This window comes from Dermacentor albipictus, chromosome 3 (genome assembly GCF_038994185.2).
Source record: "Dermacentor albipictus isolate Rhodes 1998 colony chromosome 3, USDA_Dalb.pri_finalv2, whole genome shotgun sequence".
Taxonomy (NCBI): domain Eukaryota; kingdom Metazoa; phylum Arthropoda; class Arachnida; order Ixodida; family Ixodidae; genus Dermacentor; species Dermacentor albipictus.
Genome location: NC_091823.1, coordinates 64,094,599 through 64,119,775, shown reverse-complemented (window position 1 = coordinate 64,119,775; position 25,177 = coordinate 64,094,599). Strand labels below are relative to the sequence as shown.

Here is a 25,177-nt window from a genome sequence, read left to right as displayed (position 1 = left end):
AGAGTCAGTTGTCAAGTGGACCCAATTATGATATCTGAGCAGATAAAAAGAAGCCACGTTTGTTTTGAAAAAAGATGGACTCTTACCTAATAACCGCACCGTAATCCATTGTATACCGAGTCCGAAAGACTTCTGGCTAGTTGCAACACACCTGCACATAAACCAGAAGAGGAAAGCATTCAGAGGAAGTAAAAAATGCGTGCTTCAAGTCACCCATGACTGACCCTATGCAAACTACTCCAGGCACTGCTGTCATTTACCATTAGTACCACTAAATTTTCCCGCATGTTTGATGCTATCTTATGATTGGCATACATTTATAGTTTTCGACATGTGCTTTGCATCACTAAACATGGTGCTGTTTCAAAATTATTTATGGGTTATTGCTCTTCCAAAATACTATCCACAACATTTGTCATTTAACGTGATTGATCATGCTAGAGGAACGTGCGCATATGTCGAATACAGTACAACATCAGCACATTAAATGATAGCAAACAAATCAGCAAGGTGGATCAAACATTAACCAGCACATGTGGACTAGTTCACGTGCATAAAACGCAAGGCCCTTGTAGTTGCACTTGTCACTCTGTTAAGGAAACAGCATTAAATCAACATAAGGCAGGAGCAGCCTAAAGAAACATTAGTGCCAATTCCGAAATGCAGGGAACAGTAAAAGTGGCACCCACAAAAAAAAAATGAGAACAGTAGTAGTTCATGAATGTGGATGGGGATATGTAGCCCACATTTACCAAGCAGCAACTCTTTGGCAGAAAAAATGGGCACCGTCACCCCTACCCTGATATGTGCCATTAACACTATGGAAATCAACAACATTGCTTCTATAGATATTAATTAAATCATGCCAGATAGTGCTTACTCTTCTCTTTGTTTTCTTTCCGATGAATTCGTCTAAAAGTTGAAAGCGATTGCTGCAAAGCACTGAATCTGTAATAGCTATACGAAACAAATAAACAAAAAAATTGGCAGGACTTCCTTGGCAGTGGTACTTAACAGTACTGAATGGTCAATGTATATTTTTCAATAGGAGTCAAAATTGCAGAAAAATTGCCAGGCATTTTCCATCATTTTTTTAACATTACATGACTCCAATCTGTATCATGTCCAACTAATGCAGCCATGTTATTCCCCCTCTACTCCTTATACAGAATTTACCTGAGTGTGGCAGCCAGTGATGGCATGCTGACCAGGAATGTGAAGACCATGCAGATGAACATAGCAATCAAGAAGAAGACAAGGAAGTTGCACTCGCTGGGGCATTTATCCCGCTCCGCCTGGATGGTCACCTGCCTGCCTTCCAGCGTTATGTTCCGGCCTGGATGATCGATGCAGCGGCAGTCCTCATACACCTGTGTGTAGTGCAAATTAACATTGCTCTGTCATACGGTGGTCGCAAGTTGAGGCAAAGCGTTCAAACAACACAACCTGACATTAAAACTTTTGCTTCAGGCATTAGGCTGCAACATGCGCAAAAACAAATAATGTGCATATCAGTTGTGGCAACCAAAGCATGTCCTACATTTTCGCATTAGTGCATGTCACTTATGAATACCCTGTAGAGCCTGCACTCTGCTTTTGATTGTTACAAATTGTTGCTACCTCCAGGATTGTGTAGGTAGCATGGGCCTAGCGGTCTGGAGCTTGACTAGTAGGGAGGGGCCCAGGCAAAGACACAAGATGATTGACGTAACGAGTAGCAAAGAACTTCTCATTACAATGCTACAAAGTGGTCACCTCTACAAGCTTCATGATGGAGAGTGACACGAATGCTCTAGTCTGTGCTGAAAGCTGAAGTTCGTTGGCGAGGGCGTGTTTTATAGCGTCCTCGGAACGCCCTCACGCAAGAGAAAAAGAGAGCGAACGCTCTCCTCGCTTGTGGCCACTACTTGGTACATGGCAGTTAGTTGAATGAATTTTCCAACCACCACTGACAATGCAGAGGGAAAGCCACTGACCTGCACACACGCACACACACATAGACATGGCCAGCATCTTCCACACCGAGGAGGAGAAGGAGGGAATGCGCACACAAAGCTTAACTGCTTAACTGTCTTGCTTGGTGAAAAGAGACAGCACTGGGGAACCACCTTAACCACCTCATCAGAATCTAGCTCCTATGGCCAGGCATCAATCCCGCGAGCTAGTGCTCAGTAGCGGAATTCCCTAGGCACTCAGCAACTATGGTGGGTGATACAAGGATGGCACCATTGGCCAAATATGAAACACAGTGCTGTGCAGTTAATTCATAGGGCAGGCATTGCCATGTGAAATTAAAATGCAACGAAGGAATGTGAACAGTTGGGTCAAGCGCAGCTGTTTGTAGCAGAAGAAACCGTAGAAGTCGCTCTGTCAGCAGTCCAGAAGGCGTGTCAATGCTCCATATCAAAGCTGGAGCACGTGCTAATCATTTAACCCACCTGCCTGTGACTATGCACTTTTGATATGTATCATATAGAGCAAATAATATAATTCCACTATGTTGATATCATAAGAAGCCAACAAACAAAGACACCAAGGACAACTCAGGGGAAATGACTTGTACCTGCTAATTGAAATAAAGAAATTATAAATTAATGTAATCGAAAGTGGATGAAGAAACAACTTGCCACAGGCAAGTGGTGGCGCTGGCTAACACTCCCAGGGTTAGTTCTAGTAGTAACACATAAATACCCCAGAAAGTGGATGGGAAGACGGCACCGCGGTAGCGTGCGATTGTTCCCCACCTGCAGCAAGTTGTTTATCATCCACTTTCAGTTACATTAATTTATATTGTTTTTATTTAAATTAGCAAGTACAAGTAATTTCCACCGTGTTGTCCTTGGTGTATTTGTTTGTTGACTTCTTATGATATCATTAATAAAAATCAGGCCCCTCAGTTAACCCTATTTGTTCTTGTTCATTACATAACGAGGGTCTCGAATAGGGCAACATTGATGCCTTCAGGTAGCATGTGTGGGTTCATTGACCAGTTGCCTTCACCCAAAAAGATCACATACGCATGATGCCTGCGGCATAAAGGATGTTCCACATCCGCAGCCAAGGTTTCTGGGTGGTTAGGTTAGGCTCCCAGGGTTAGTTCTAGTAGTAACACATAAATACCCCAGAAAGTGCATGGGAAGATGGCGCTGCGGTAGCTCAATTCGTAGAGCATCGCACGCGCAACGGGAAGATGTGGAATCATTCCCCATTTGCGGCAAGTTTTTTCATCCAGTTTCATTTACATCAATTTACAATTTCTTTATTTCAATTAGCAAGTACGAGTAATTTCCCCTGTGCTGTCCTTGGTGTCTTTGCTTGTTGGCTTCTTATGATATCAATAATACAAATTGGGCCCCTCAGTTAACCCCCTTCCTTGTCGTTAATTACGCTACACTGGCACTCAACAAATAACAACTATACCATTAGCCTTCTTTCCGGACCTGCAGTTTAAATCAGCAACACCGGATTTTGACATTGCTTGATTCATCCAATTAATGCATGTGTAATCTAACATGCCTTGCTGGACAATACTTCTGTCTCTTTGGCTCGTGAGTGGAGCACTCAGTAGAGCAAAGTGCTATGTGTTGACTCACCTTTGTTGATTCGTAGTGATGGACTTTTTGGCAGCCAGCGAAGCACGCCGAGTAGTACATGACGTGGTCTGTTCCGCAAATGGGGTCGAAGTCTTCTATCTGGCAGTGGCACTGGTTGTTGCACTCATTGAGAAAGCGGTCAATTCCCACAGTAAGGCTGTAAAAGGATAACATATGCAAGATTGTGTGAACAAATTCATGAACGTTTGAAGTTACGACGAAGTGAACGTGAGGTACCTGCTGCACACACTTTGAGAAAAGGAACATGAAAAAGTAGGCAATAAAAATGGCTTGGGCTGTCAGTTCACCATGCTGTCACAACTGGCCACAGCAGAGTTAACAACATCGTTACTAGAGATGGTATAAAGCTGAAATCAAGACCAATGATGAAAATGTCACTGCAGACGCCATAGCTCATATGTTAAACCAGAAGGTCCCAGTGCATCGAATTTGCCAAATTTCAAGTTCATGTTGCCATAAAACAAATTCAAATATTGCCATAAATTTCTATTTCTACCACCTCATGACTCAGCAACCCAAATATTCTTTATGTTTGATTAATTATTTGGTGAGTCAAATGGAAATTGCACTTATTTCATTCAAAGGCACACTGACCAACACTTGCAGTGGTATATAACCCTTGTTCACATCAACAATGAAAACTCTGTGCGACTCACTTGTTTGTTTTGTAATTGACACCTGCAAATCTGACGTTTGGGCAGCTGAAGAAGAAGGCAAAGATAGTGACGAGTGGCACAAGGGAGCAAAGGATGCACATCTTGATGATGCCAGAGCAGCGTAGGTTGAACCTCTTGACAAAGTAGCCTCCTAGAAAGGTGCCTCCACCGGCACCTGGAACAGTCACTGCACCTGAAAGAAAAAAGAATGTGCCAAAGAGCATGGTCAATATTTCCATTGAAGAGCAGTACACTGGAGGATGACTTGAGAAGGGACTTCGATGTAGGTATATATATACCTGTTGTACAACATGGCTAGGCAGACATAAGAAGGATGAGGACCGTTCCAAGAAAAATATTCCAATTCTCAATATTTATTTGTGCTGCATTACCTCTGTTAAACGATTGCATTTTACAATGCAGCAGTTTTCTATAAATTATTCATCTTCACATAGACTGATGCTCAAAGTAGATTCACTTGCCCTACTGGGCACAAACACTCGCAGACCATGAAAAATCGGCTAAATTACATTGCTGCATCACATGAATGTCAGGCATTCTTGTCAGGATTGTGCATGGTGCGTAGAATATATGTGGCGCTACAATAAACAGTCCCATCCTTGTGCCATATTCACTCCTTCATGCTGTGGCACTGCGTGCAAACTGCTAGCTAAAATTTTCAGAACAAGAAGCCTGTGGAAGATAAGCATTAAGCTTGGCAAACACACCGGGTATTTCCTGCAACTCAAATCAAGCTTTTTAAAGGAATGTTGCATCTTGGGAAATTGAGACCAATGGCATATTGTTTGTAGACATGCTGGGTTACTCAGAATATTTTCTGAAGTACAATTAGTTAGCTAATTAGCTAAGCCAAATTAGGCAAATTTTTAATATTTGTTTTAGGGAATAGGCTTGATTGTAAATTTTGTAGATTGAGCTCAACGACACGTACCCAATGAAGTTGTTTTCACGACATTCTCTTTTGCGTCGTTCTTTTTTACGGGCTCCAAGAAAGCCAATAATGTATGATAAGAACGACGTCATTGCGCGCTTAGGAGTCGCCGTGTGCCCAAAGAACTAAGCCCACATACTCACCGTAAAAGAAGCCAACGAATGTGTTTCAATCCGTTTTCAGCACTGGCCTATCGGTTACTATTTCCGATCATGCTGACGTGATTGATTGGTTGCCAGGGCCGATCGCTTCCTTTCACAAACGAATAGACGCCCTCTGTTCCTTGAAAACATGACTGAAAGCGCTGCCAACCAGAGGCGCAAGAGCACAGTGGCGTCATCTCGATTGTTTATGATGTACCACTTTTGTTAAAGCTTGGTGCAAGTTACATGAAACACTCGGTATGTGCGAGCATGTGCAGCCTATTTAGACAGTACCCTATTTGGAGACTATACGCCTTCACACCGATAGCAAACGATTTGTTCGCGATATGAACGTACCTATGATGATGATGATTGATAATAATAATAATAATAATAATAATAATAATAATAATAATAATAATAATAATAATAATAATAATAATAATAATAATAATAATAATAATAATAATAATTATTATTATTATTATTATTATTATTATTATTATTATTATTATTATTATTGCCACTTTGTAGAGGATACAGAGAGCTTCAGGCCCGTCAAAGCCAACAGGAGGCTTGAAGGACTGGGCCCGGCAGTTTACGGCAGAGGTTACAAAATGGCAACAACAAGCAGAACATTGAAAGGAACAAGAGGTTCAGCTGAAGAAATAGAAAAACAAGGCAATCACAAAACCAGTATCAAGGACATCCATACTACTACTACTACTACTACTACTACTACTACTACTACTACTACTACTACTACTACTACTACTACTACTACTACTAATAATAATAATAATAATAATTGTAATGAAGTATAGGTACAGTATGATAGCAGATGGAATGGGAAGTGGACAATAGTGCTATGTGCAATCGGCACAAATTGAAACGCGAACGAGTGATAAACTACAACTTGCCATGGCGTTTTCGCCACTGCCGGTGTAGTGCGATATTAGTAAGGTGAACGATTACTTTCTGGACGCGACGTTCCAATGCTGCCATGTGCATGGTGATACAGCAAATAATCAGTAGGATGTGTCCTCACTTCATTCGTGAACACCTGCAAGTAGCAGTAGAGACAAGCCTAAAGGATGTCGGTGCACGCTTAATTTGCTTGAAAAGCATATCCGTGAAAGTTGGCTTTTCCACTATAAGCGTATTTGTGGGGAGAAGCCAACTTCCGTGGTTCCCTGCGTACATCGATAAGACTATCAAACGCTTCGTGTGGCAACGTGTGCGATGCGCCAGCCACGAACGAAACGACGATGACGATTTTAGCATTGAGTGGCGGCCCTAGCTGGAGGCACGCCGAAGCGAATGGAGAGCAAGTGGAGCGAAGGCATGCTCCGAGTGTGAGAACAAGTCTGATAATTTTGGGAAGCAACAAGGCTGAGCACAGACACGAAAAAAAAAAAGCACTCGCCGAGGTAGTTAAAGGTAAGCCACTCAGAGGCGAGGAGATCATCAAAGGGATCTGAAAGGAGCACTACTGTAGGGTGCGCGAACTTTCAAAGGCTGGCGGATATGACCTGCCCGCTTCGTGAAATGGTGTGCGCAACAAAATGGTAAAAGCTAATTTGGCTGATTAAATTTGGCATAGAACTCTATATCTAGTGTTCGTTTCGTACTCACCCATTATTAAAGCTGCTAAGCTTGCTGCGATGCTGAACTGGTACTCAATCACTTTCGGGAGGAATGTCGCCAGGCCAGACACCAGCATGCCTGGATGGAAGGCAATGGGATAATTGGTGCAAATCGATTCGACATCAGATCTCTTTCTTATCTGTGCATATAGGAATAGCAACAAAAAGTGGTATTAAAATTGACGTGCAAGCCCAATGCTTGACAAAGCCAGCAACCCTTTTGCTGCGAAAAGTAAACAGCTGCGCCTTTTATTTTTATTACTTCAGAAAAGCTGCACTTTTTTTTCTTTTAAAACAAGATGTTACCTTCTGACGAAACTTCACCGTATATAACAGCGTTTTGAGTCAAAAGTTCGCTGAGGTTGTCAGAGATTCAACGGTAACAATGCGTACTTTCATCGAGAGTCGGCGAAATATATTCCCAAGTTTGCTGAGAATTTGTAAACAACAAAGTCAACGCGGTGAAATAGTGCGGTTTAGCATTAAAAGTAATGTGTACACTGGAGAACTGCAAGTTGGCCCACATACTGACCTTCGGTCGCTCCTGCCAGACTTAGGAACACAAATGTCGGGTTGGTGATCAGTATCTTGAACGAGGCCGGAAGATCCTTGGCCCTGGCGCCGAAGCCACTTTGCACGGCTTCACTCTTTTGCAGTTTCTGGTGCATTTCGGACTTCTTCTGAGCCTGCAGCTTCAGCGAACCTGAGCGTGCGAAAAGAGGTAGTGTACACAGTATCGTGAAGAAAAAGAAAGTTTGATTTCGCGTAAAAAGTTTATTTAACATGAACTTAGTAGATATAAAGAAAGCGCATATCCTTCCCCCAGTGGTAAATGCAGTAATCCCTAATCCTCTAGCAGTACTCACTTCATTTTCTCCCCGTGGCTTAACCAACGCCATTTTTTTTTCTGTAACAATCACCGAGTTTCACCACACCGGACCTTTCTCCCAAAATACCGACATCGTTCTCCGAGAAATTAGTATTCCCAGGCGAAATGAGATTTTTGTGATCTTCATAGCCTGTTTGAGCGCTTTAGAAATATTTATGCGGTGACAGTGTGCGGCGACAGTGACCGACTGTGATTGTATGTCTATGCTCCTTCCTTTCTTTATCTGTACTTTGTTATCACTTTACCTCCTCCTCCCCTCTCTCCCCAGCGTAAGGTAGCAAACCGGATCTTCCCCTCTGCTTAACCTCCCTGCCTTTCCCCTTTTCTCTGTCTCTCTCCTTCTCTTCAGAAATATTTGACGAAGCCTGTGAGTGAACCAGCAATGTGCTGAACGTGAGACAGACTGTGACTGCAGTTGATCAGCCGTACCTGGCAAGACCTTCGGAAAGGCACTGATGGGGATGGCGGCCAGGATTGCCGTCACGGAGGACACGACGAATCCGATCCACCAGGCTCCAACCCAGACCCCACTGGAGGGCGTCAGGCCGAGGCTGTTGAGAGAGGAAGCTATTGTTACCTACCTACACATTGCGACATTTTACCACCGACGCTGATATCCGCTGTCACGTTGCAGACGGCGCCACGCTCCTGCTGTGGCCGCCACATGGTCTGCTCATCATCTTTGTTACAGCAAACTAGGCTATGCACTATGCGAAGATAAAAAGTATTTGAGTATACGTACGCTCGGGAACGCATATGCGATCATTAATTAATTCATTAATTAGTTAATAGATTCCAGTTCATCAGCCCCGGCGCCTTGGAAACCCTGTGAAATATATTCAGCTACCAATGGTGGCACCCCGTCAACGCACTAGAGCAATACCACATCACGTGTCTTTCAAACTGGGGTTGCACATTCGATTTGTTGGTATATCATGCACGCAGGCACACACAAACACAAACACAAACACACACAAACACACACACACACACACACACACACACACACACACACACACACACACACACACACACACACACACACACACACACACACACACACACACACACACACAGTGCTATGCGCGAGTGTGTAGCTCTAGTGCCCATTGTCGGATGAGCTGCGCCTCAGCTCTGTAGTACATGCATGTTTACGGCTGTTTCGCCGTTTCCAATGGCGCCATACACGCTGAGCATTCAATGTGGGCTCAAGCTAACAGAACATCAACAGCACAACATGGCGAAGAAAATCGCCAACTAGTACTGCTGAAGGAGCAGGTAAGTTGCAAGAATAATGATTGACCTACTGAGCTGACAGCCATGAACAGCTACAGACTATAGCTGTAGCTTTCTGCAGCGCGCCTTCTATTACATTAACTGCGATTGGCTGCGGCCTCTGCCTTTCGGGGCCATCGCAGATTTCCAGTGCGTCACATGACAGCAGCAATCGCCGCGGCAGGGGTCGGCGCATCTACCTCGGCAGTTAAATACTTGCAGAACGTATCGATTAGATCGCAATATCGTCGCGTTTCTTTCCGGAAATTGTCCGATATATCTTTGGAAAGATTAAAAGCGCGAACCGAGATCTTGCACGAGGTACGAAGCGTGCTCAATGTCTCTGTCAGACAACTGCAGGTGCTTGAGCGCATCGTTTCCGCAGCGTTAATTTCTAGGCTGCGCTACAACAGTTCTCCCAGTGGGCCGCAATATATGCTTCACCCTGACTGTGCCTTTGCCTTACGCATGTGAGCGAAGCCAAGTGCGGTAGTACCTAACGTTTGATACCGTTCGGGTATCACGTGGTTGATACCGGAACGGTATTAACCACGTGGTTCGAACCGGAACGTAGCGCAGCAATCCAACATTATTTAAATAAACATACCGTGATGAAAAAAACGTCCACCAGATAACCTGACGGGAGCGGAGGTGATTGCCTTCAAAAGTATCCGCTAAGGGCCGCTCACTGCACTTTGGTTGAAGGCAGGGGGGAGGGAGAATCTGCCTGCCTCTTTCCCTCACCCCCCTCCCCATGCGGATGTATATGACCACAGTTACTTGTGAAAACACGCCATTGAGAGCTAGAATGAAAGCAAACGTTGTCGGTCTAATCTTGGGCCATGACGCATAGGTACGAGCATGAGATACCTCTTTATGAGAAGTCATGACATCGGCGCACAACTTTCATTGTACATTTCCTAAGGATAACATGCGCCCTCTGACGGTGTGAAAAGTTTGACCTGTTCTATTAAAAACTTCACGACCAAACATAGTCGGAGGGATTCTTAGTTCATAAAAGAGCACAATCGAACTTTCGCTACGTATGTTTAGAACACCAGCGCAGCATGCATTGCGTTTCTGCGCGTGTGTTATGGCTTCTCCTTTTAAACAGCCAGACTACATAGACGGCGGCACGTTCGTGTTTCAGTAGTCAAACTACACATGACGATTCCGGTTGAGTGCGACAAACGACCTATCACACTAACGCTAAACTTCAAATATACCAAGTGCATGCAGCAGAATTACGACAGATACTTACGCCGAAGCGTCTACGGAGAGGTCAGTGTAGATCTTCAAAAACTGGCCGCCTAGAATGTAGCCCAATGCGGGGCCGATGATCGCCATAGTGTAAAAAATGCCTGCAGTAGAAAAAAAAGACACAAATGACTTGGGACTTTTGCTTAATTTATCTGTTACGAATTGATTACACAGGTTGTTTTGGTAAATTATATCAGCTGAACAACGAGAACTGTAATATATTGATACTGTGACATAACTTTACAATAATGTTTTCTTTGAGAACTACACAACAATTATCCAGTCTATGAACTCTGCCGAGTCCCTTCGCATTAGCATTAGTGAGTAGTCCAATGTCAGGGTGCTCAAGCAAGTGTGTGCTTTTATCAAAACGATCACTGGTCCGCACCCTTCAGAAAGGCATAGATGTTAGCACAAATGCACTAGCCAAACTGGTGGCACATTTCACTTATCATTATCGATGAAACGCTTTAGAGCGCGGAGGCGAAGCCTCTGGAAACCATCCCCCACGTTGCTGAAGCGAGTAAAAGCCGCACATGAAAAGTAACAACAGTACACCTCGAAACACGGACAATCCTGCGGCGCCTACCGATGTACACGGAGGACATCTTGGTGGACACGATCTCGTCCAAGTAGGTGCAGCCGAGCGTGAAGAAGGGCGTCGCGCCGGCGCCGTGCAACATCTGACCCGCGAGGAACATGTACTTGTACTGGTTCAGGGAGCCGCCGCCGCCCCCGCCCGATGCCTCCCTGAGGGCACAGAAGCCCTGCGAGCCGGCGACCGCCCCCGCCAGGCAGAGGCTCTCGCTGTCGGCCTCGGTGCTGAAGGCGTACGTGCCGGCCAGGAAGTGCGGCATGGAGAAGACGAGCGCGCCGAGGCCCAGCACGAGGCAGCCGACGCCCACGAACAGCGGCTTGCTCCGGGTGCCGCCGAAGTAGCTGATGGGCGCCAGGAGCAGGAAGGACGCGATGTCGTAGCCGCTGGCCACCAGGCCGCTCTCGGAGCTGCGCAGCTGGAAGCGGCGCTCGATGGTCGTGATGACCACGTTCACGAAGCCGTTCACTATGAGGCCCTGCAGGAACCCGGCCCAGCACAGGAAGAACAGCACCCAGGGGGGCGTGCGAAACCGCTGCAGCCAGCGGGGTCGCAGGCAGCCCCAGCCGCAGGTCCCGCCCGCGTCGTCGCCTGAGACGTCGGTGGCGTTGGTGCGAGGGCGCACGTCGGCGTCGGAAACTCCGAGCGCGTCCGGAACGACGGGCGCCTTGCCGACCACGAGCGGCTCGTTGCTCTGAGAGTTGGTCATGGTGCCCAGGCTGGAGACGCTGTCGTCGCGCGCGAACCGCTGCCTATCGCCGCTGATGAGAGTCATGGTCAGAGGTGTGTGTATATATATACTGACTTGATGCTATTTATAGAGACGGTATACTGTACACGTGTCACGCAATCGCTGTTGCTGCGACGGCGGTAGCGGGCAAATACGCCAGTGCTTCAGTGCCGCTGCGTTGAGCCACGTGCTTCTCGCGAAAGATTGAGTGGCCCCGGCTCTGCTCGGGCCTTCCGCGGTCTTCTGTGGGCGTTCGCTGCCGCCGTCTTAGGAATGGTCCTCCTGCGAGAAAAAAAAAATCATATTTAAAACAGTTGCGCAGGCACGCGTTTATCCGTTTCTGCATTTCTCTAGCTGCTCAACAAACGAAAGACGTAGGGATCGAAACAAGCACATACACGGCTCCTTTAATATAAGAGTACAGCGAGCTTTACATAACCACTCATATTGTTACGTCCCGTGCAGCGCACTTTTCGCCCTGGAGCGATTTAGGCTCGCTCTTATTAAATTGCCACCGGACCCGGCCAGCCTCGTCCACTCCCTACTCATTATCCGCCACATAACCGCCTAAACTGGAATAATATGTATCGGGTAAAGCCAGTTTTGCTCCTCTGGAACGATAACGGGTACCTGAAGCGTCAGATGAAACGGAACACTTGACCGCTAAAATTATGCGCATAATTACGACGCGCGAGATTTATAGTTATGCCGCCGGCGTAAGGAGTCCCACGTCCTCAAGAGAAAGCTTGATAAATAAATCTCTTTTATTTTTCTTCTGCACCTCGACGCGTTGCTGTGATGATGGAACGAGCAATAGTCGACGGTCGTAATTTGCATACAAAGCGACGTTGACTGTAGGCGCGCGTTCCATTACGGACAGGCTGCAAGCCCCCAGGATAACAAGTAATCACAGCGTTAAGCCACTATCAATAAAAGTCAGCGACGTCACAGGAATCTGTGTCAGCAAATAAATAAATAAATAAATAAATAAATAAATAAATAAATTAATAAATAAATAAATAGAAATCCACACATGAGCGAGATCAAAGGACCTTCCTTGCTCGCAGAGCAATGAAGGCAACGCAGATTCACGCAGGCTGCGCGGGCTAAGCCGCAGAGTAAACGATGTAATCAAAGCTGGCGGCTCGGTACTAGAGTAATCCCCCGGATTTATCTCCCTGTGTCAATGGAACGATGGCAAATGAGCGAAAAGAAAAAAAACAACAAGGAAGTGTAGAAAATGTAGGGGAGCACTTTCGAACGAGCGGGGAGGAGTCGCATTCAACGTAATTACCTCAGCCTCCGCGTAGACGCAAAGAGAGATTACTATCTCGGAGCATTAGCCGCGACCCAAAAAATAAGGCGCAAATTTGACGTGGAAAACAAAAAATGCGACGGCAGCAGCAAAGGGCCGTGCAGACGTCCGCGCACGAGGCCTCGATTGCCCAGCCGAGAACGTCGCGTCCGACACCGATGCGACAGCTAGGCTAGACCACGCAGAGAACACACAGCAGCTTAAAGCGGCACTCTGCGGCATCGTAAAGTGTGTGCTGCACGTGACCGAGCCGCAGCTTTGAGGATTAACCGAAGCTTACGTTTTCGGGCGTAATGGATGTGCGGGAGAATTTAAAAAGAAAAACGGCGACGGACAACGAGGGATGCGTACGGTCGGCTTGCCGTCAAACTGCCGAAGTTTATACATTTTGCGTCACCCGCCTGGGTGCTTGCACTGGTCCCGGGCGGTCGAGAATTCGGGCCGACGGAGTTGACGTTCCAAGTTGTTGCGTGCAGCGGAGGACAGGTGAGTGTGGTGGACGTAACGTACGAAAAGAGACTATAGGTCCCACTAAAGAGGGCCTCCGTATGTGCTTAATAATATAATAATATTTGCGGTTTTACGTGCCAAAACCACTTTCTGATTATGAGGCACGCCGTAGTGGAGGACTCCGGAAATTTTGACCACCTGGGGTTCTTTAACGTGCACCTAAATCTAAGCACACGGGTGTTTTCGCATCTCGCCCCCATCGAAGTGCGGCCGCCGTGGCCGGGATTCGATCCCGCGACCTTGTGCTCAGCAGCCCAACACCATAGCCACTGAGCAACCACGGCGGGTTCCGTATGTGCTTGACTGTTAACTCTCGATTTAACCACGCTTTGTTTTCAAAATTATATCCGAAAAGGAACAATCAATGTACTAAGACGAAGAAACGACGACACGTTTATGGTTAATTGTTAAGATGACATAGTAAACCAATCCTGAACGAAATTAAAAAGGCGCAGTACACACAGCACTGTGCGGAACATTAGGAAGATCACACGACTAAACTGAAACACCTCAAGAGATTTCGACAGTAATACGCGCGCCTCTACAGGAAAAAACTGCAAGTCACAGCGCTTACAAGCCGACTCATGCTGCCATGATGGAGAGGACGAATTGTATGGGCAATGACTTCGCAATAGGTTACGTTTACGCAATTTGCGGCAGTTATTTTCCACAGTTCAATATTGTGCTCGTAGTTCTTCCATACAGTTGAAAACAGAAAAAGAACATGCCAGAAGCCGTAGTAACTACACAAATAGAGAATATCTTAATTCAATAAATATCGCATCAGACTAGAAAATCTCAGTGACATTTGTGTCATAGACACTCTTGAGAAATTCCACGACCACTGGGACTCCATACACTAGGCAAAAAATAAAGCGCATCAAGTATACGTGTAACATGTGCTACGACAACACTCTAAGGTGGCATTGTACCGGAAAGGCTGAACAAGGGGAAATACGGCGCGCACAATCCCCCAGACAGAGACTGAACCAATCAACGTGTTGATATTGTCAGGCTTTTCTTTCAGATTCTGCAACATGTCGGTCCTACGACACACACACACACAACACACACACAACACACACACAACACACACACAACACACACACACACACACACACAACACAACACACACACACACACACACACACACACACACACACACACACACACACACACACACACACACACACACACACACACACACAGTTTTTTATTATTATCTTGAGCACAGATTTTCCTTCTCGAAGGTTACCATGTCACCGCTCTAATCGCCGAAAGCGAGCGTATCGTTACCAACGATGGCTTGTTGATCGCCGACAAATGGAAGAAACGGCCTCGGAGGCTCTCCACGATACGACCAGCCTATCGTTGACGTTCTCCACGGACTGTCACGTCGCGCGCGCCACATTGCGTCGAACATCTGCGCGCCAAATCAACGGGAAAGGCGTGTGCGCGTCTTTCTCTCTCACACACACGTACACACAAGCACACACACATACACACACGTACACATACATACAACACACGCACGCACGCACGCCTCGGCGCGTTTTTGTTCCTTCCGTACCACTTTAGTTGACTTTCACGCAGAACTAACGCGTTGGCGCGTGTATGTGTGCGTGTTCGTATGGATACGTGTGCGTGTGGATAAGTGTGCGTGTGGATAAGTGTGCGTGTGGATACGTGTTTATGTGTACGTGTGTGTGTGTGTGTACGTGTGTGTGTGCGAGCGGGAGGGCCACTGTTTTCAATCGATTCGATGCCAGCAGGGAAAGTCTCTCTTTCAGGCAACTGTGAAGATGGGATATTGCGTCCATTTATCAGCGCCACTGACTCCAGCAGTAAGCTGTGGAAGAGAAATAAGGGAAAACATAGAAGAACGGTTCAGGGTCGATAGCTTCCCATCTGTTGCCGTCGCCACGTTTGTCTTAGGGCTTCTACGGGAAATTGGGACGTCGTCAACCGTTCGCTCTCTCTCTCACGACACTTCGTGCTTCTGGCTGGAAACATTTGCGAGTGAAGGGTAATCGGCGCAAGAAAAGAAGAAATCTATGCTGTCCGGCAGAGCAGCCGATGGATGGTTCGATTCCTGCGTGTCTTCGATAATACTGGCGACGCATCTTGCTTCGAGAGAAGGGAGTGCGTGCAAAGTGCTTCCTTCCGACTAGGCTACGGCCACGCAACGGTAAACGAATACGGCGATTTTCTTTCCCTTCCGCTGTAAACAGTGTCGGCTTGCGTCCGAGAAGCCACAGTCGATCAGGCGAAACAGCTTGCGAAAACTGCTGAAAGTCAAAGGTGAACAGGCGCGAAAGAGCGACGCATTAATTCGCTCACTTTAGCTGCGTGAGTCAACAGATGAGTTCTGTGGAATACTGCAAGCTGGAGGCATATTTCCCAATGTTGATATCGACCTGTACATCATCGCGAAACCTCAAGGAAGAATGATAATGTGTTCTCTGAAATCTCCATAGATGATAAAGAAATGAAAAAAAAAAGAAACAGCGTACTTTGGTTTTGCGCAATCCATTTTCGTTTCGTTCGTATAGCTTCGCTCTACGCTCAAGTAGAAGCCAGCTATATCGCTTTAATAACTCTTGCAGTAAGCAACCACGGGGTACCTTACGAACTTCACCTTGGGATAGACGGCATCGTTGATGGATGCGTATGAAAAAAAATACCAGCTAACACGAGAAGCTATAATCAAATTATGGGTTTTCACGCGCCAAAACCAAGATTTGATTATGATGTACGCCGTAGTGTGGGACTCCGGAATAATTTGGGCCACCGGAGCTGCCTTACCATGCACCTAAATCTAAGTACAGAACACGAGGAGCTCTTCTAGGCTGTATTTGTCATGTTGGGGGTGGGGGGGGGGGGCGGGCAGCCTTTTGTATACTACCTTCGTCTTTGTGCGCCGATAAGCAGGCAACAAACGTGGTGTTTTCCAACATCGCATGGACAACTGATCGTGCGCGTATCACTCTTCAGTGCTTTCTTATCACGCCGCTTATTTACGGTGCTGATACGCCAATGTACTTTCCAAGAGTGCACACGGTACTACGATCTGCTGATGACACAGGCCACCGAAGATATGATTGCCATGCACCTTTGTTTCATGTCGAATGCTGCAGCGGCCGCGCGTTCGGAGAGCAATTCGTTAGTATGTATATATTCAGCGCGCATGTTACAAAAGCACCTGTGCTCATAAAGACTCGCAATCTTTACAGGCTGGCAGCATTTATTATGCATGTGCACATTCTTTCTACGTCAAAGCATAATTGCGGGCACGTAAAACCGATTACCTTTCCGACGTGCGTAATGGCCGCATTCATGCAATGGGTACCTTCATAAATAAAAGATAAAAAAGGAATTACTACTCGTATGCAAGATCCACTACGCCCTCAACAAAGGATGGATGGATGCTACCAGCATACCCTTTGAAACGGGGTGGTAGGTTGCGCCATCAAGCACCTGTTTTTATTTTGTAAACACAAACACAAACAAACACACACACACACACACACACACACACACACACACACACACACACACGCACACGCACACGCACACGCACAAGTGTAAAAGACAAAAAATTTTCAGCATCAACCTATCCGAACCATTACTGGAAACATTGTTTTTGTGCGCCTAGGTCCTTTGTGGTCTCCGTATACTTTTCTGCCACCAAACCTCCAATCGCCTCTTACTAATCTACCTTGCGAGGCCAGGGGGGCCTAAATCGACAGCTGGGTAGATATCTCCACATTCTAATAAAACATGTTCCATCATCTCCCTAGCTTTACCGCAGCAACCAGATGCTTCTTCCTTGGTGTACCTAGCTTTATAACTATGCGCTCTAAGGCATCCTGATCTCGCTTCGAAAATCAAGGAGCTAACGGTTCTATGGTTGGAAGCGCCCTCTATACTTGGGGCGCGAGAACATCACAACGTATATCCATGTTTCCAAGGGCATGTGACATATAGTGCGCTGAAACAACTCTACGCGTCTCAAGCTGACTTTGCCGTGATGACTGGAGTGCTTCGGCCTCTTTTTGCCTTTTGGTGTGTCAGCGAACGAATGAACACTTCACATGTGGATCTCGCCGTACGCGTACTATTAGTAGATCGATGGCGAGAACCACTTGCCAGAATATCTGTGTGTTTGGGTATTCGTGACTTGAGAATTTCTGAAAGTTTGAGTGTTGGTCACTCGACTCTCAAAGCCTAGCCTTATGTGCGTATTGTCGAAGCCGTCTCATGTGCCAGAACCTGTGAGCACTTCGACTTTATGAAAGAAATCTCCGCAGAAAATACATCACCGAAAAAGGGGAGGGGAAAGAAGGAAAGCCTGTTTCACTCTAAGTAACGGTTGCATCATTGACTATTAAACCCGAACTATGGAATAAGAAAAGTCCTGCTACCACTATACGATTGTAAGAAGTAAACGGTGGGCTTATGAAAGAAGGTGCCACTTAAATTATAAATATTAGGACCATACACGGTCACATAAAGGTAATCGCTGGTGACGGCCGCTTCGACACATAGACAATCAGTACCGTATTTCAACACAGTTATTTCATCATTCTATTCTTATTGTCCTTCGTCACTGGCGCGCACAAATCCCCCCCTGCTATTCGCCAGCATATAGCGGGCTTATATAACCACGATATAACGAATCTTAACGAATAAACTTTGGTTTACTCGTTCTTAATGGCACCGTTTACGGAGAGACCTTATAGGAGAAGAGAGAAAGGCCCGCCTGACGTTTGACAGCCGTTTCCGCTTGCCTGCAGAGGAACGGCCATTGGCCGCCAACGCGTCTCCGCGGGGCGTTCGAGACCGAATATAGCGCGAGCCGTGAACGACAAACGGCTTCCGCAGGCCGCGAAACGAACGGACCGCTTTCCTTGGCTGACGCCACTTCGCAGGCAGACACGCGTGGCCGGGTCACCAAAAGCAGCCGTAGTAGGGAAAAAAAAAAAAAAAACGTGGGAGTCATTCAGCTTCTCGCTCTCTTCCGCACGTGCATTTACCCGAGAGTGCCTACGCGTAGTTCTTCCCCGCACGTGCACCCATAAAATACGCTAGTCGATGGCTTTGGCGCTGAAAGATGCTCGCTGGCGGCGCTTCCCGCCAGGAGTGTCAAGAGCGGAACCGCATGTTCAGCAGCTCGATACGAACGAAGGAAAGGGAAACAGTTCAAAAGGAAAACGTACCAGCTCTCCACATCAGTCAGAAGGGTGTCATAACAACATGCCAAACCTCCCGCGCGAGCACTAAGAGCGGAAGCGAGCTCTCGTTTTTAAACATGCCAGTGCGTTTACCTCAGCGGCGCGTCTCGAGGTGACAGGGAAGGGCCACCGAGAATCGCAAGCTGCCAACTGCCCACTTATTGGACGGAGAAAAGTTCGCTGGCCTGTGATGGGGAAAAAGGTGGCGTAAACAAAGGAAAGATGGTGGAAGGATAGAGAGAGACAAGAAAATACAAAATGCCTGGTCAGTTAGGCAGTTGGAACGAGCGATCCATTACAATAAAGAAAGACGCGCCCTCTTTCCGGAGTAGATAAACAGCCTCCCTTTAAAGGGCCAATCACAAGTCTGGCCATTTTCAGCTGACAAGCGCAGGGCCTATTTCGCGCTAACAATCGGGTCTGCTAAATATTAAATCACTGCGCGCCACAGAAAGCTAAAATTTCAAACCAAATGCCGCTTGCCTTTCTCGCAGCGTCGCGCTCCCAGCCAGAGTGTCGACGTCAATCGCGCAAGTGCGCCTACGTACATAGCACTGCTGTGACGTCACTCATGGTGACACGTGACTTCGAGAATTATTCAAGGAAACACCAGTTAAAATCTACAAGCAAGCAATCGGATTCTCTATCAACACCAGCAATGATAGACTACAGCAGCTAAGTCTCCACAATATGCTGGATGAGCTAATAGAGGCACAACAAATAGCGCAATACGAACGCCTGTCCAAAACTAAAACAGGTAGGAAAATATTGGATCGCCTAGGTATAGGTGCCATACCCAACATGGCCTCAAAGTAGATATGCCCAGATACATCAGAGACATGATAACTATCCCTCCAATACCCAAGAATATGCATCCTACCCACCATCAGGGTAGACGGGAAAGCAGTGCACGCAATATACAGAAGAAATTCGGTAACAGCAAGGACACACCACTTATAGACGCAGCTAGATACAGACACAAGTGCGTCTACACAGCAGTGGTGATAAGTTACGAGAGAAAATGCTCGACGACCGCTACAGTCAACACGCTACACGCAGAAACCGCAGAGAAAATTGCTATCGCGCTAGCCATAGCACAAACACAAGCGGGCATAATCATCAGTGATTCACAGACGGCGATATGAAACTTCGCCAACGGTCGAATCTCCCCACCACGACTCCTAAAATTAGTTAATCACAATGACACATGTGTCGATCTCATCTGGACACCCGCTCACACACTAGACCAGACGGTAGCAATGAGGCGGCGCACCGCATGGCTCGAGAGCTTACGGACCGCGCCTCGGTTAGCCCCGCCTCACCGACTACCGATGAGTGGGAGTGGGAAGATCGAATGACCAGATTTCACGAAATTACACAACACCATAGATTTCAGACGCGCACCTTCCCGCAGCAGCACCCAAAATTAAGCAAAAATCAGTCTGTCGAATGGCGGCAGTTACAGACCAGACCCTATCTGAGTCCAGGTATCACGCACCTAACACAACCAGATTTAAACACGACTGACAAGCGCAGAAATTACGACTACAGAGCCACTCTGAAGCATATTGTGTGGGAATGTACGGCTATAATACAGGATAACAGTGATGCAGCCTCAAACAGCGACAGCCACCGCGCGCGCTGGGAGTCTGCGTTGCTCAGCTCGGACCTGCAGCACCAACTCTGGGCCGTCCAGCGAGCCGAGGAAGCCGCCATGGGCCAACAACCCTTGGCTGAAATATAGGCGGGGTCCAGGCCCACCCCACCGAATCGCTGGGCACTCAAAGTTATTTGAATGAATGTATGAACACCAGTTATTTGTTTAATCTGGTGCTTCGATAGACGAATTAAAGTTTATTTAAGCAAACATTTAGAATTTATACATTATGCAGCCCAGGCCATTGATAAGCACAAACAAATTGATCTTATTTTTTTTATAGTTTTCTGAAGTGTTGGACCGCGTTTCGCACAAAAAACTAATATAGAAATTAGGGATAACACTTGAAGATGGCCCTATAGCTGACTGGATTAAAGACTACTTGAATAACCACTCACAGTATGTACAAATACGCAACGCTGCCTCTAGAATAACATCAGCCAAATCAGGTGTTACCACAGGCTAGCGTTCTAGCCTGTGGTAACATGGTAATATTTGTTAACGACTTGCCTCTCTCCACTGATGTGGAAAACGGACTCTTTGCTGACGATTGCGTTATTTACAAGGAAACTAATGCTCTTGCAGATGAGCTAATCCTTAATAGCGCGCTAGAAGCTGTACACAAGTGGTGTAAGAACTGGCAAATGTTTTTCAATGTTGGTAAATATGTTTCCTTGGAAATAATCTACAAAAAGTGCAGGTCTAACTTCTTTTACATTATTGACAACTGTCCCCGTGACTAAAGTGAATGATCACAAATTCTTAGGAATAACAGTTTCAAGCGATCTAACATTGGAGACGCACATTTATAAAATTACTAGCACAGCTATGACGCGACTGTTTGTACTCAAAATATGTTTAATCTAGCACGACCAAATACCAAACTAATAGCTTATAAAACAATTGTCTGATCTGTACTAGAATATGCTAGCCTTGTCTGGTTCCCTTTTACCCAGCAACAAGTGGGCCAAATAGAGGCAGTACAAACAAAATCAATAACGTTTATTTTCAACAACTATAGACTTACAGACCCATCAACCCAACAATTTCATAGTGCTGGCATCCTAACACTACAAAACCGAAGCAAACTAACACGGTTAAAACTGGTGTTTCAATTTCTACACATGACAAAAACTGACACCTCAACAATTATATCTTACTCAAATGGAAGACCACCCCATCACAAGCACTCCCGTACGCAAACCGAATACTCTTTCAATACTAATTGCTACAAATACTCCTTTTTTCTCTAGCAATTAAAAACTGGAACTCAATGCAACCCACTGTAGCTAACGAACAATCATTGAACAGGTTTATTAGCGTGACTGGGAATGAATTGCTTGCTTCACAAGTAGCCTCAACGTCACCGTAGAAACATTAAACTTACCGAGTGTCTAGCCAATGTCATTGTTACAAATGTGTTATTATTCATCTTCTTCTAAGTAGATGGTGTTACCAAAATCCTTTTTCTAATATGTTGTTCAAATAGCAATGTATAATGTTACGCATGTATGACTGTGAAACCAACAGACATTTCATGTACCTGAAACGAGAAGACGAAGACGACGAGTGATAGGCTCGCTTCCGAACGCCCGTCTGTAATTTTAAGTCTTTTTTAGCCAGTGTAGAGCTCATTTTTACTCTTTGTGCCTCTCTGTCACCGAACGCCGGTCTGGGGGTCACCGTCCTGCGAGAGAAGCACAGCAAGCGGCTCCCGAAGCGCCCCGGACCGAAGCAGCGAGGCGAGCCTCCGCCGTCGGCTGCCCTTCGTGATGCTCTGATGGCGTCCGTCGCAAGCAATCAGCAATCAGGTCAGCACGTTGCTTCTGTAGACCACGGAGAGGAAGAGCAAGCAAGGAAAAGGCTACGTGAAGATGACATCGACACAAGAGAATCTGCAGGAGACAACGAAGAGATGGATCAGACAGCCTTCACTCTTGTCTCTTACAAAAAGAAAAGAGCCGCAGGTGTTCCTGTTATATTCAAGCCCACTCAGCCTGACAGCAGCTTATGGAGAGTAAACCCAAATCTTCTGGCTTCAGCGGTCGTGACAACAGCCCAAGAAAAGCTACTCAGCCATCGTCTCAACAAGGATGGAAGCCTCTTGGTGACAGTGTCTACACTTCCCGCAGCCAATCGTCTCCTCACAGTGACAGATCTATCGGGTATTCCTGTAGAAGCTCGAGTTCCATACTCCTACTCTGCCACGTACGGGAGGATACAGGACGTTCCTGTCGAATACTCAGATGACGACCTCAAGGAGTATTTGAGCGAACAAGGAGTCATATCTGCTAAAAGGCAAGTTTTCTACGTCCCTAACGAAGATGGCGTAGTAACGGAAATCCGAAGACGCTCGGTCATCCTGGAATTTTCTAAGGACGCCCCTTTACCCAACCGAGTGTCGCTTGGATTCTGCAGTTATCCCGTGACGGAATACATGGGGTCTGCTACTCAATGTTTCAGATGTCAAAGACACGGACATATAGCGAAATATTGTAAAGGCCCCATCCGCTGCAAGATATGCGCTGGTCCACATACGCATAAGGAGTGTACGTCACGTTCCCAGCCTCGGTGTGCCAACTGTGGAGCTGAGCATGCTGCGTCATACGGAGGGTGTCCTAAAAAGAAATCAGCCACTCTTGCACGGACGATGGAGCAAATCCAAGGAAAAGTACGTAAACGACGAGAACCACCACCGAATCCGGATGTGATGTATACATCTACAAACCAAAATCAACGCGACACGGTGCAGCGCAGCGACACGGCTTTGAAAAAGTCCTACGCCTCAGTCGTGAAAGAAAACCAGCAAAGGCCTTCAACTGCAACGAATCCATCAAAGCCCTCAAGTGATATAACCTCAACCCTACGACAGCAACAAGTGTCCTCAAGATCGCAGCAGAAGAACAGCAAGAACCAAGAAAGGGTGTTAGATGGTATCACTGCAAATGAGATATCAAGTATGCTGATTCCCATGATGTTCGCCGCAATCAAGGCTATTCTCCGCGCCAGCCCATCGTTTAAGAGCATCCCTGAAGTAGAGGCCGTCCTGGCTTTGGAACCGCTAGTGTCGTCTTCTTTCACGGCGCAAAGCCGTGATTCTTCGCAGTAGCAACGATGGCTTCGCCAACAATCGTCTCACAAGCGGTGTCCACCAACAAACACTTCCGCACATGTACTATATTCCAGTGGAACGCTCGCGGATTGCGCTCGAAGTTAGCAGACTTTAAGCATCTTACGCGAGTGTACCGATTCCCTTTTTTAGTCATTTCCGAGTCTCGCGTCGACGAGCACTTTAGGATAAAGGGGTATTATTTTCATCATTCAAGGCGACAAAATGGAATTAGCCGACTGCTCGTTGGATTTCGCAACGACATACCTGCCTCTGCGATTGACGTAACTCCACATGACAAAAACGAATATATTTGCGCAACCACAGCGATTGCATCCAAAGTGTTTACCCTGATCGGCGTCTACTTGGAACCAGGATCACCTTTCGACGTGACCAGATTGGAAAACTTGTTGACAAACACTCAGTCTCCACATATTATTTGTGGCGATTTCAACGCACATAACGAGATCTGGGGCAGTTCACATACATGTGCTCGGGGTGCCAAGCTGGCGAAGCTTTTTGCAAAATACAATATAGAGCCCTTGAACGATGACAGCATAACATACCTGAAAAATCCGACGACTGTTAGCTGCATTGACGTCACATTCGTATCAAGTCAAGTGGCCCCTATGTTCGGATGGTGTACAGATTTCGAGACTCGAGGTAGTGATCACTACCCGATCCTAATCTCTGCCCTTCATTTTCGGACGTCGCCCAGAAAAGTGAAACTGAAGTCGGTAGACTGGGAAGCTTACACAGCAGCCGTAGACAAAGGAATCACAGCCTCGACTACGAATACAGAAATAATACCGACAATAGCTCATTGCCTCAAACAAAGTACCCGCTCTGCCACTAAGCATTGTAATGTACCAACAAACGACGAGGAATTTGAAAGGTTATGTGCAATTCGAAGGCGTGCCGAAAGGAAGGCTCTACGTACTAAGAATATCGAAGACCTCAGGACTTGTCGACGGGCACAAAGACATATACGACGTTACCTCACCAAACTGGACCGAAAAAGGTGGAGGGACTTTTGTGGGACACTGGACATACGACAACCGCTGAGCAAAATCTGGAGAGTCGTCAGAGGCATTCGCAAAGAGCCGCAACAGCTTTATCCTTTTATCGCCCTCTCATTACATGAGCGCGCATCCCTGAAAGAGGTGGCAGAGCAGTACTGCAGGCTCCTTTCCAACGGGGCACAACCTTTGCGGCAAATTGCAAGTCGTCAGCCTAGCCCACCTCGAGCTACCCTTCCTGACTTAGAATTACCATTCACCATCGAAGAGCTTACGGCAGCAATCAGCGACGTAAACAAGCGATCATCACCTGGCCATGACGGCGTGAGTTATGAAGCACTCGCAAATCTATGTCACACATCTCGCCTACGCCTTCTGGAGTACTACAACGCCTCATGGATAACTGGGGAGGTTCCTACGGAATGGAAGCTTGCGAAAGTCATTCCTATATTGAAACCATCGAAGCAGCCAACAAATTACGCCTCCTTCAGACCCATATCTCTGCTTAGCTGCGTAGGAAAGCTATTCGAAAAAATGATCTACAAACGACTAAATTGGTTCCTGGAAACCGCA

At 46.5% G+C, this 25,177-nt stretch overlaps 1 protein-coding gene across 1 annotated transcript in view; it reads right to left on the bottom strand.

The window, feature by feature from the left end:
• Oatp26F (Organic anion transporting polypeptide 26F) overlaps positions 1–25,177 on the bottom strand; it is a 113,887-nt gene that overhangs the window by 3,120 nt on the left and 85,590 nt on the right. The window contains exons 2-10 of the mRNA XM_070535521.1: positions 11,025–12,042; positions 10,437–10,536; positions 8,330–8,451; positions 7,544–7,714; positions 7,001–7,090; positions 4,271–4,463; positions 3,594–3,750; positions 1,177–1,370; positions 87–151 (exon numbers count right to left, since the gene is read on the bottom strand). Coding sequence (XP_070391622.1) covers positions 87–151; positions 1,177–1,370; positions 3,594–3,750; positions 4,271–4,463; positions 7,001–7,090; positions 7,544–7,714; positions 8,330–8,451; positions 10,437–10,536; positions 11,025–11,805 — 1,873 coding nt within the window. The 5' untranslated portion in view covers positions 11,806–12,042. The remainder of the gene's footprint in view (positions 1–86; positions 152–1,176; positions 1,371–3,593; positions 3,751–4,270; positions 4,464–7,000; positions 7,091–7,543; positions 7,715–8,329; positions 8,452–10,436; positions 10,537–11,024; positions 12,043–25,177) is intronic.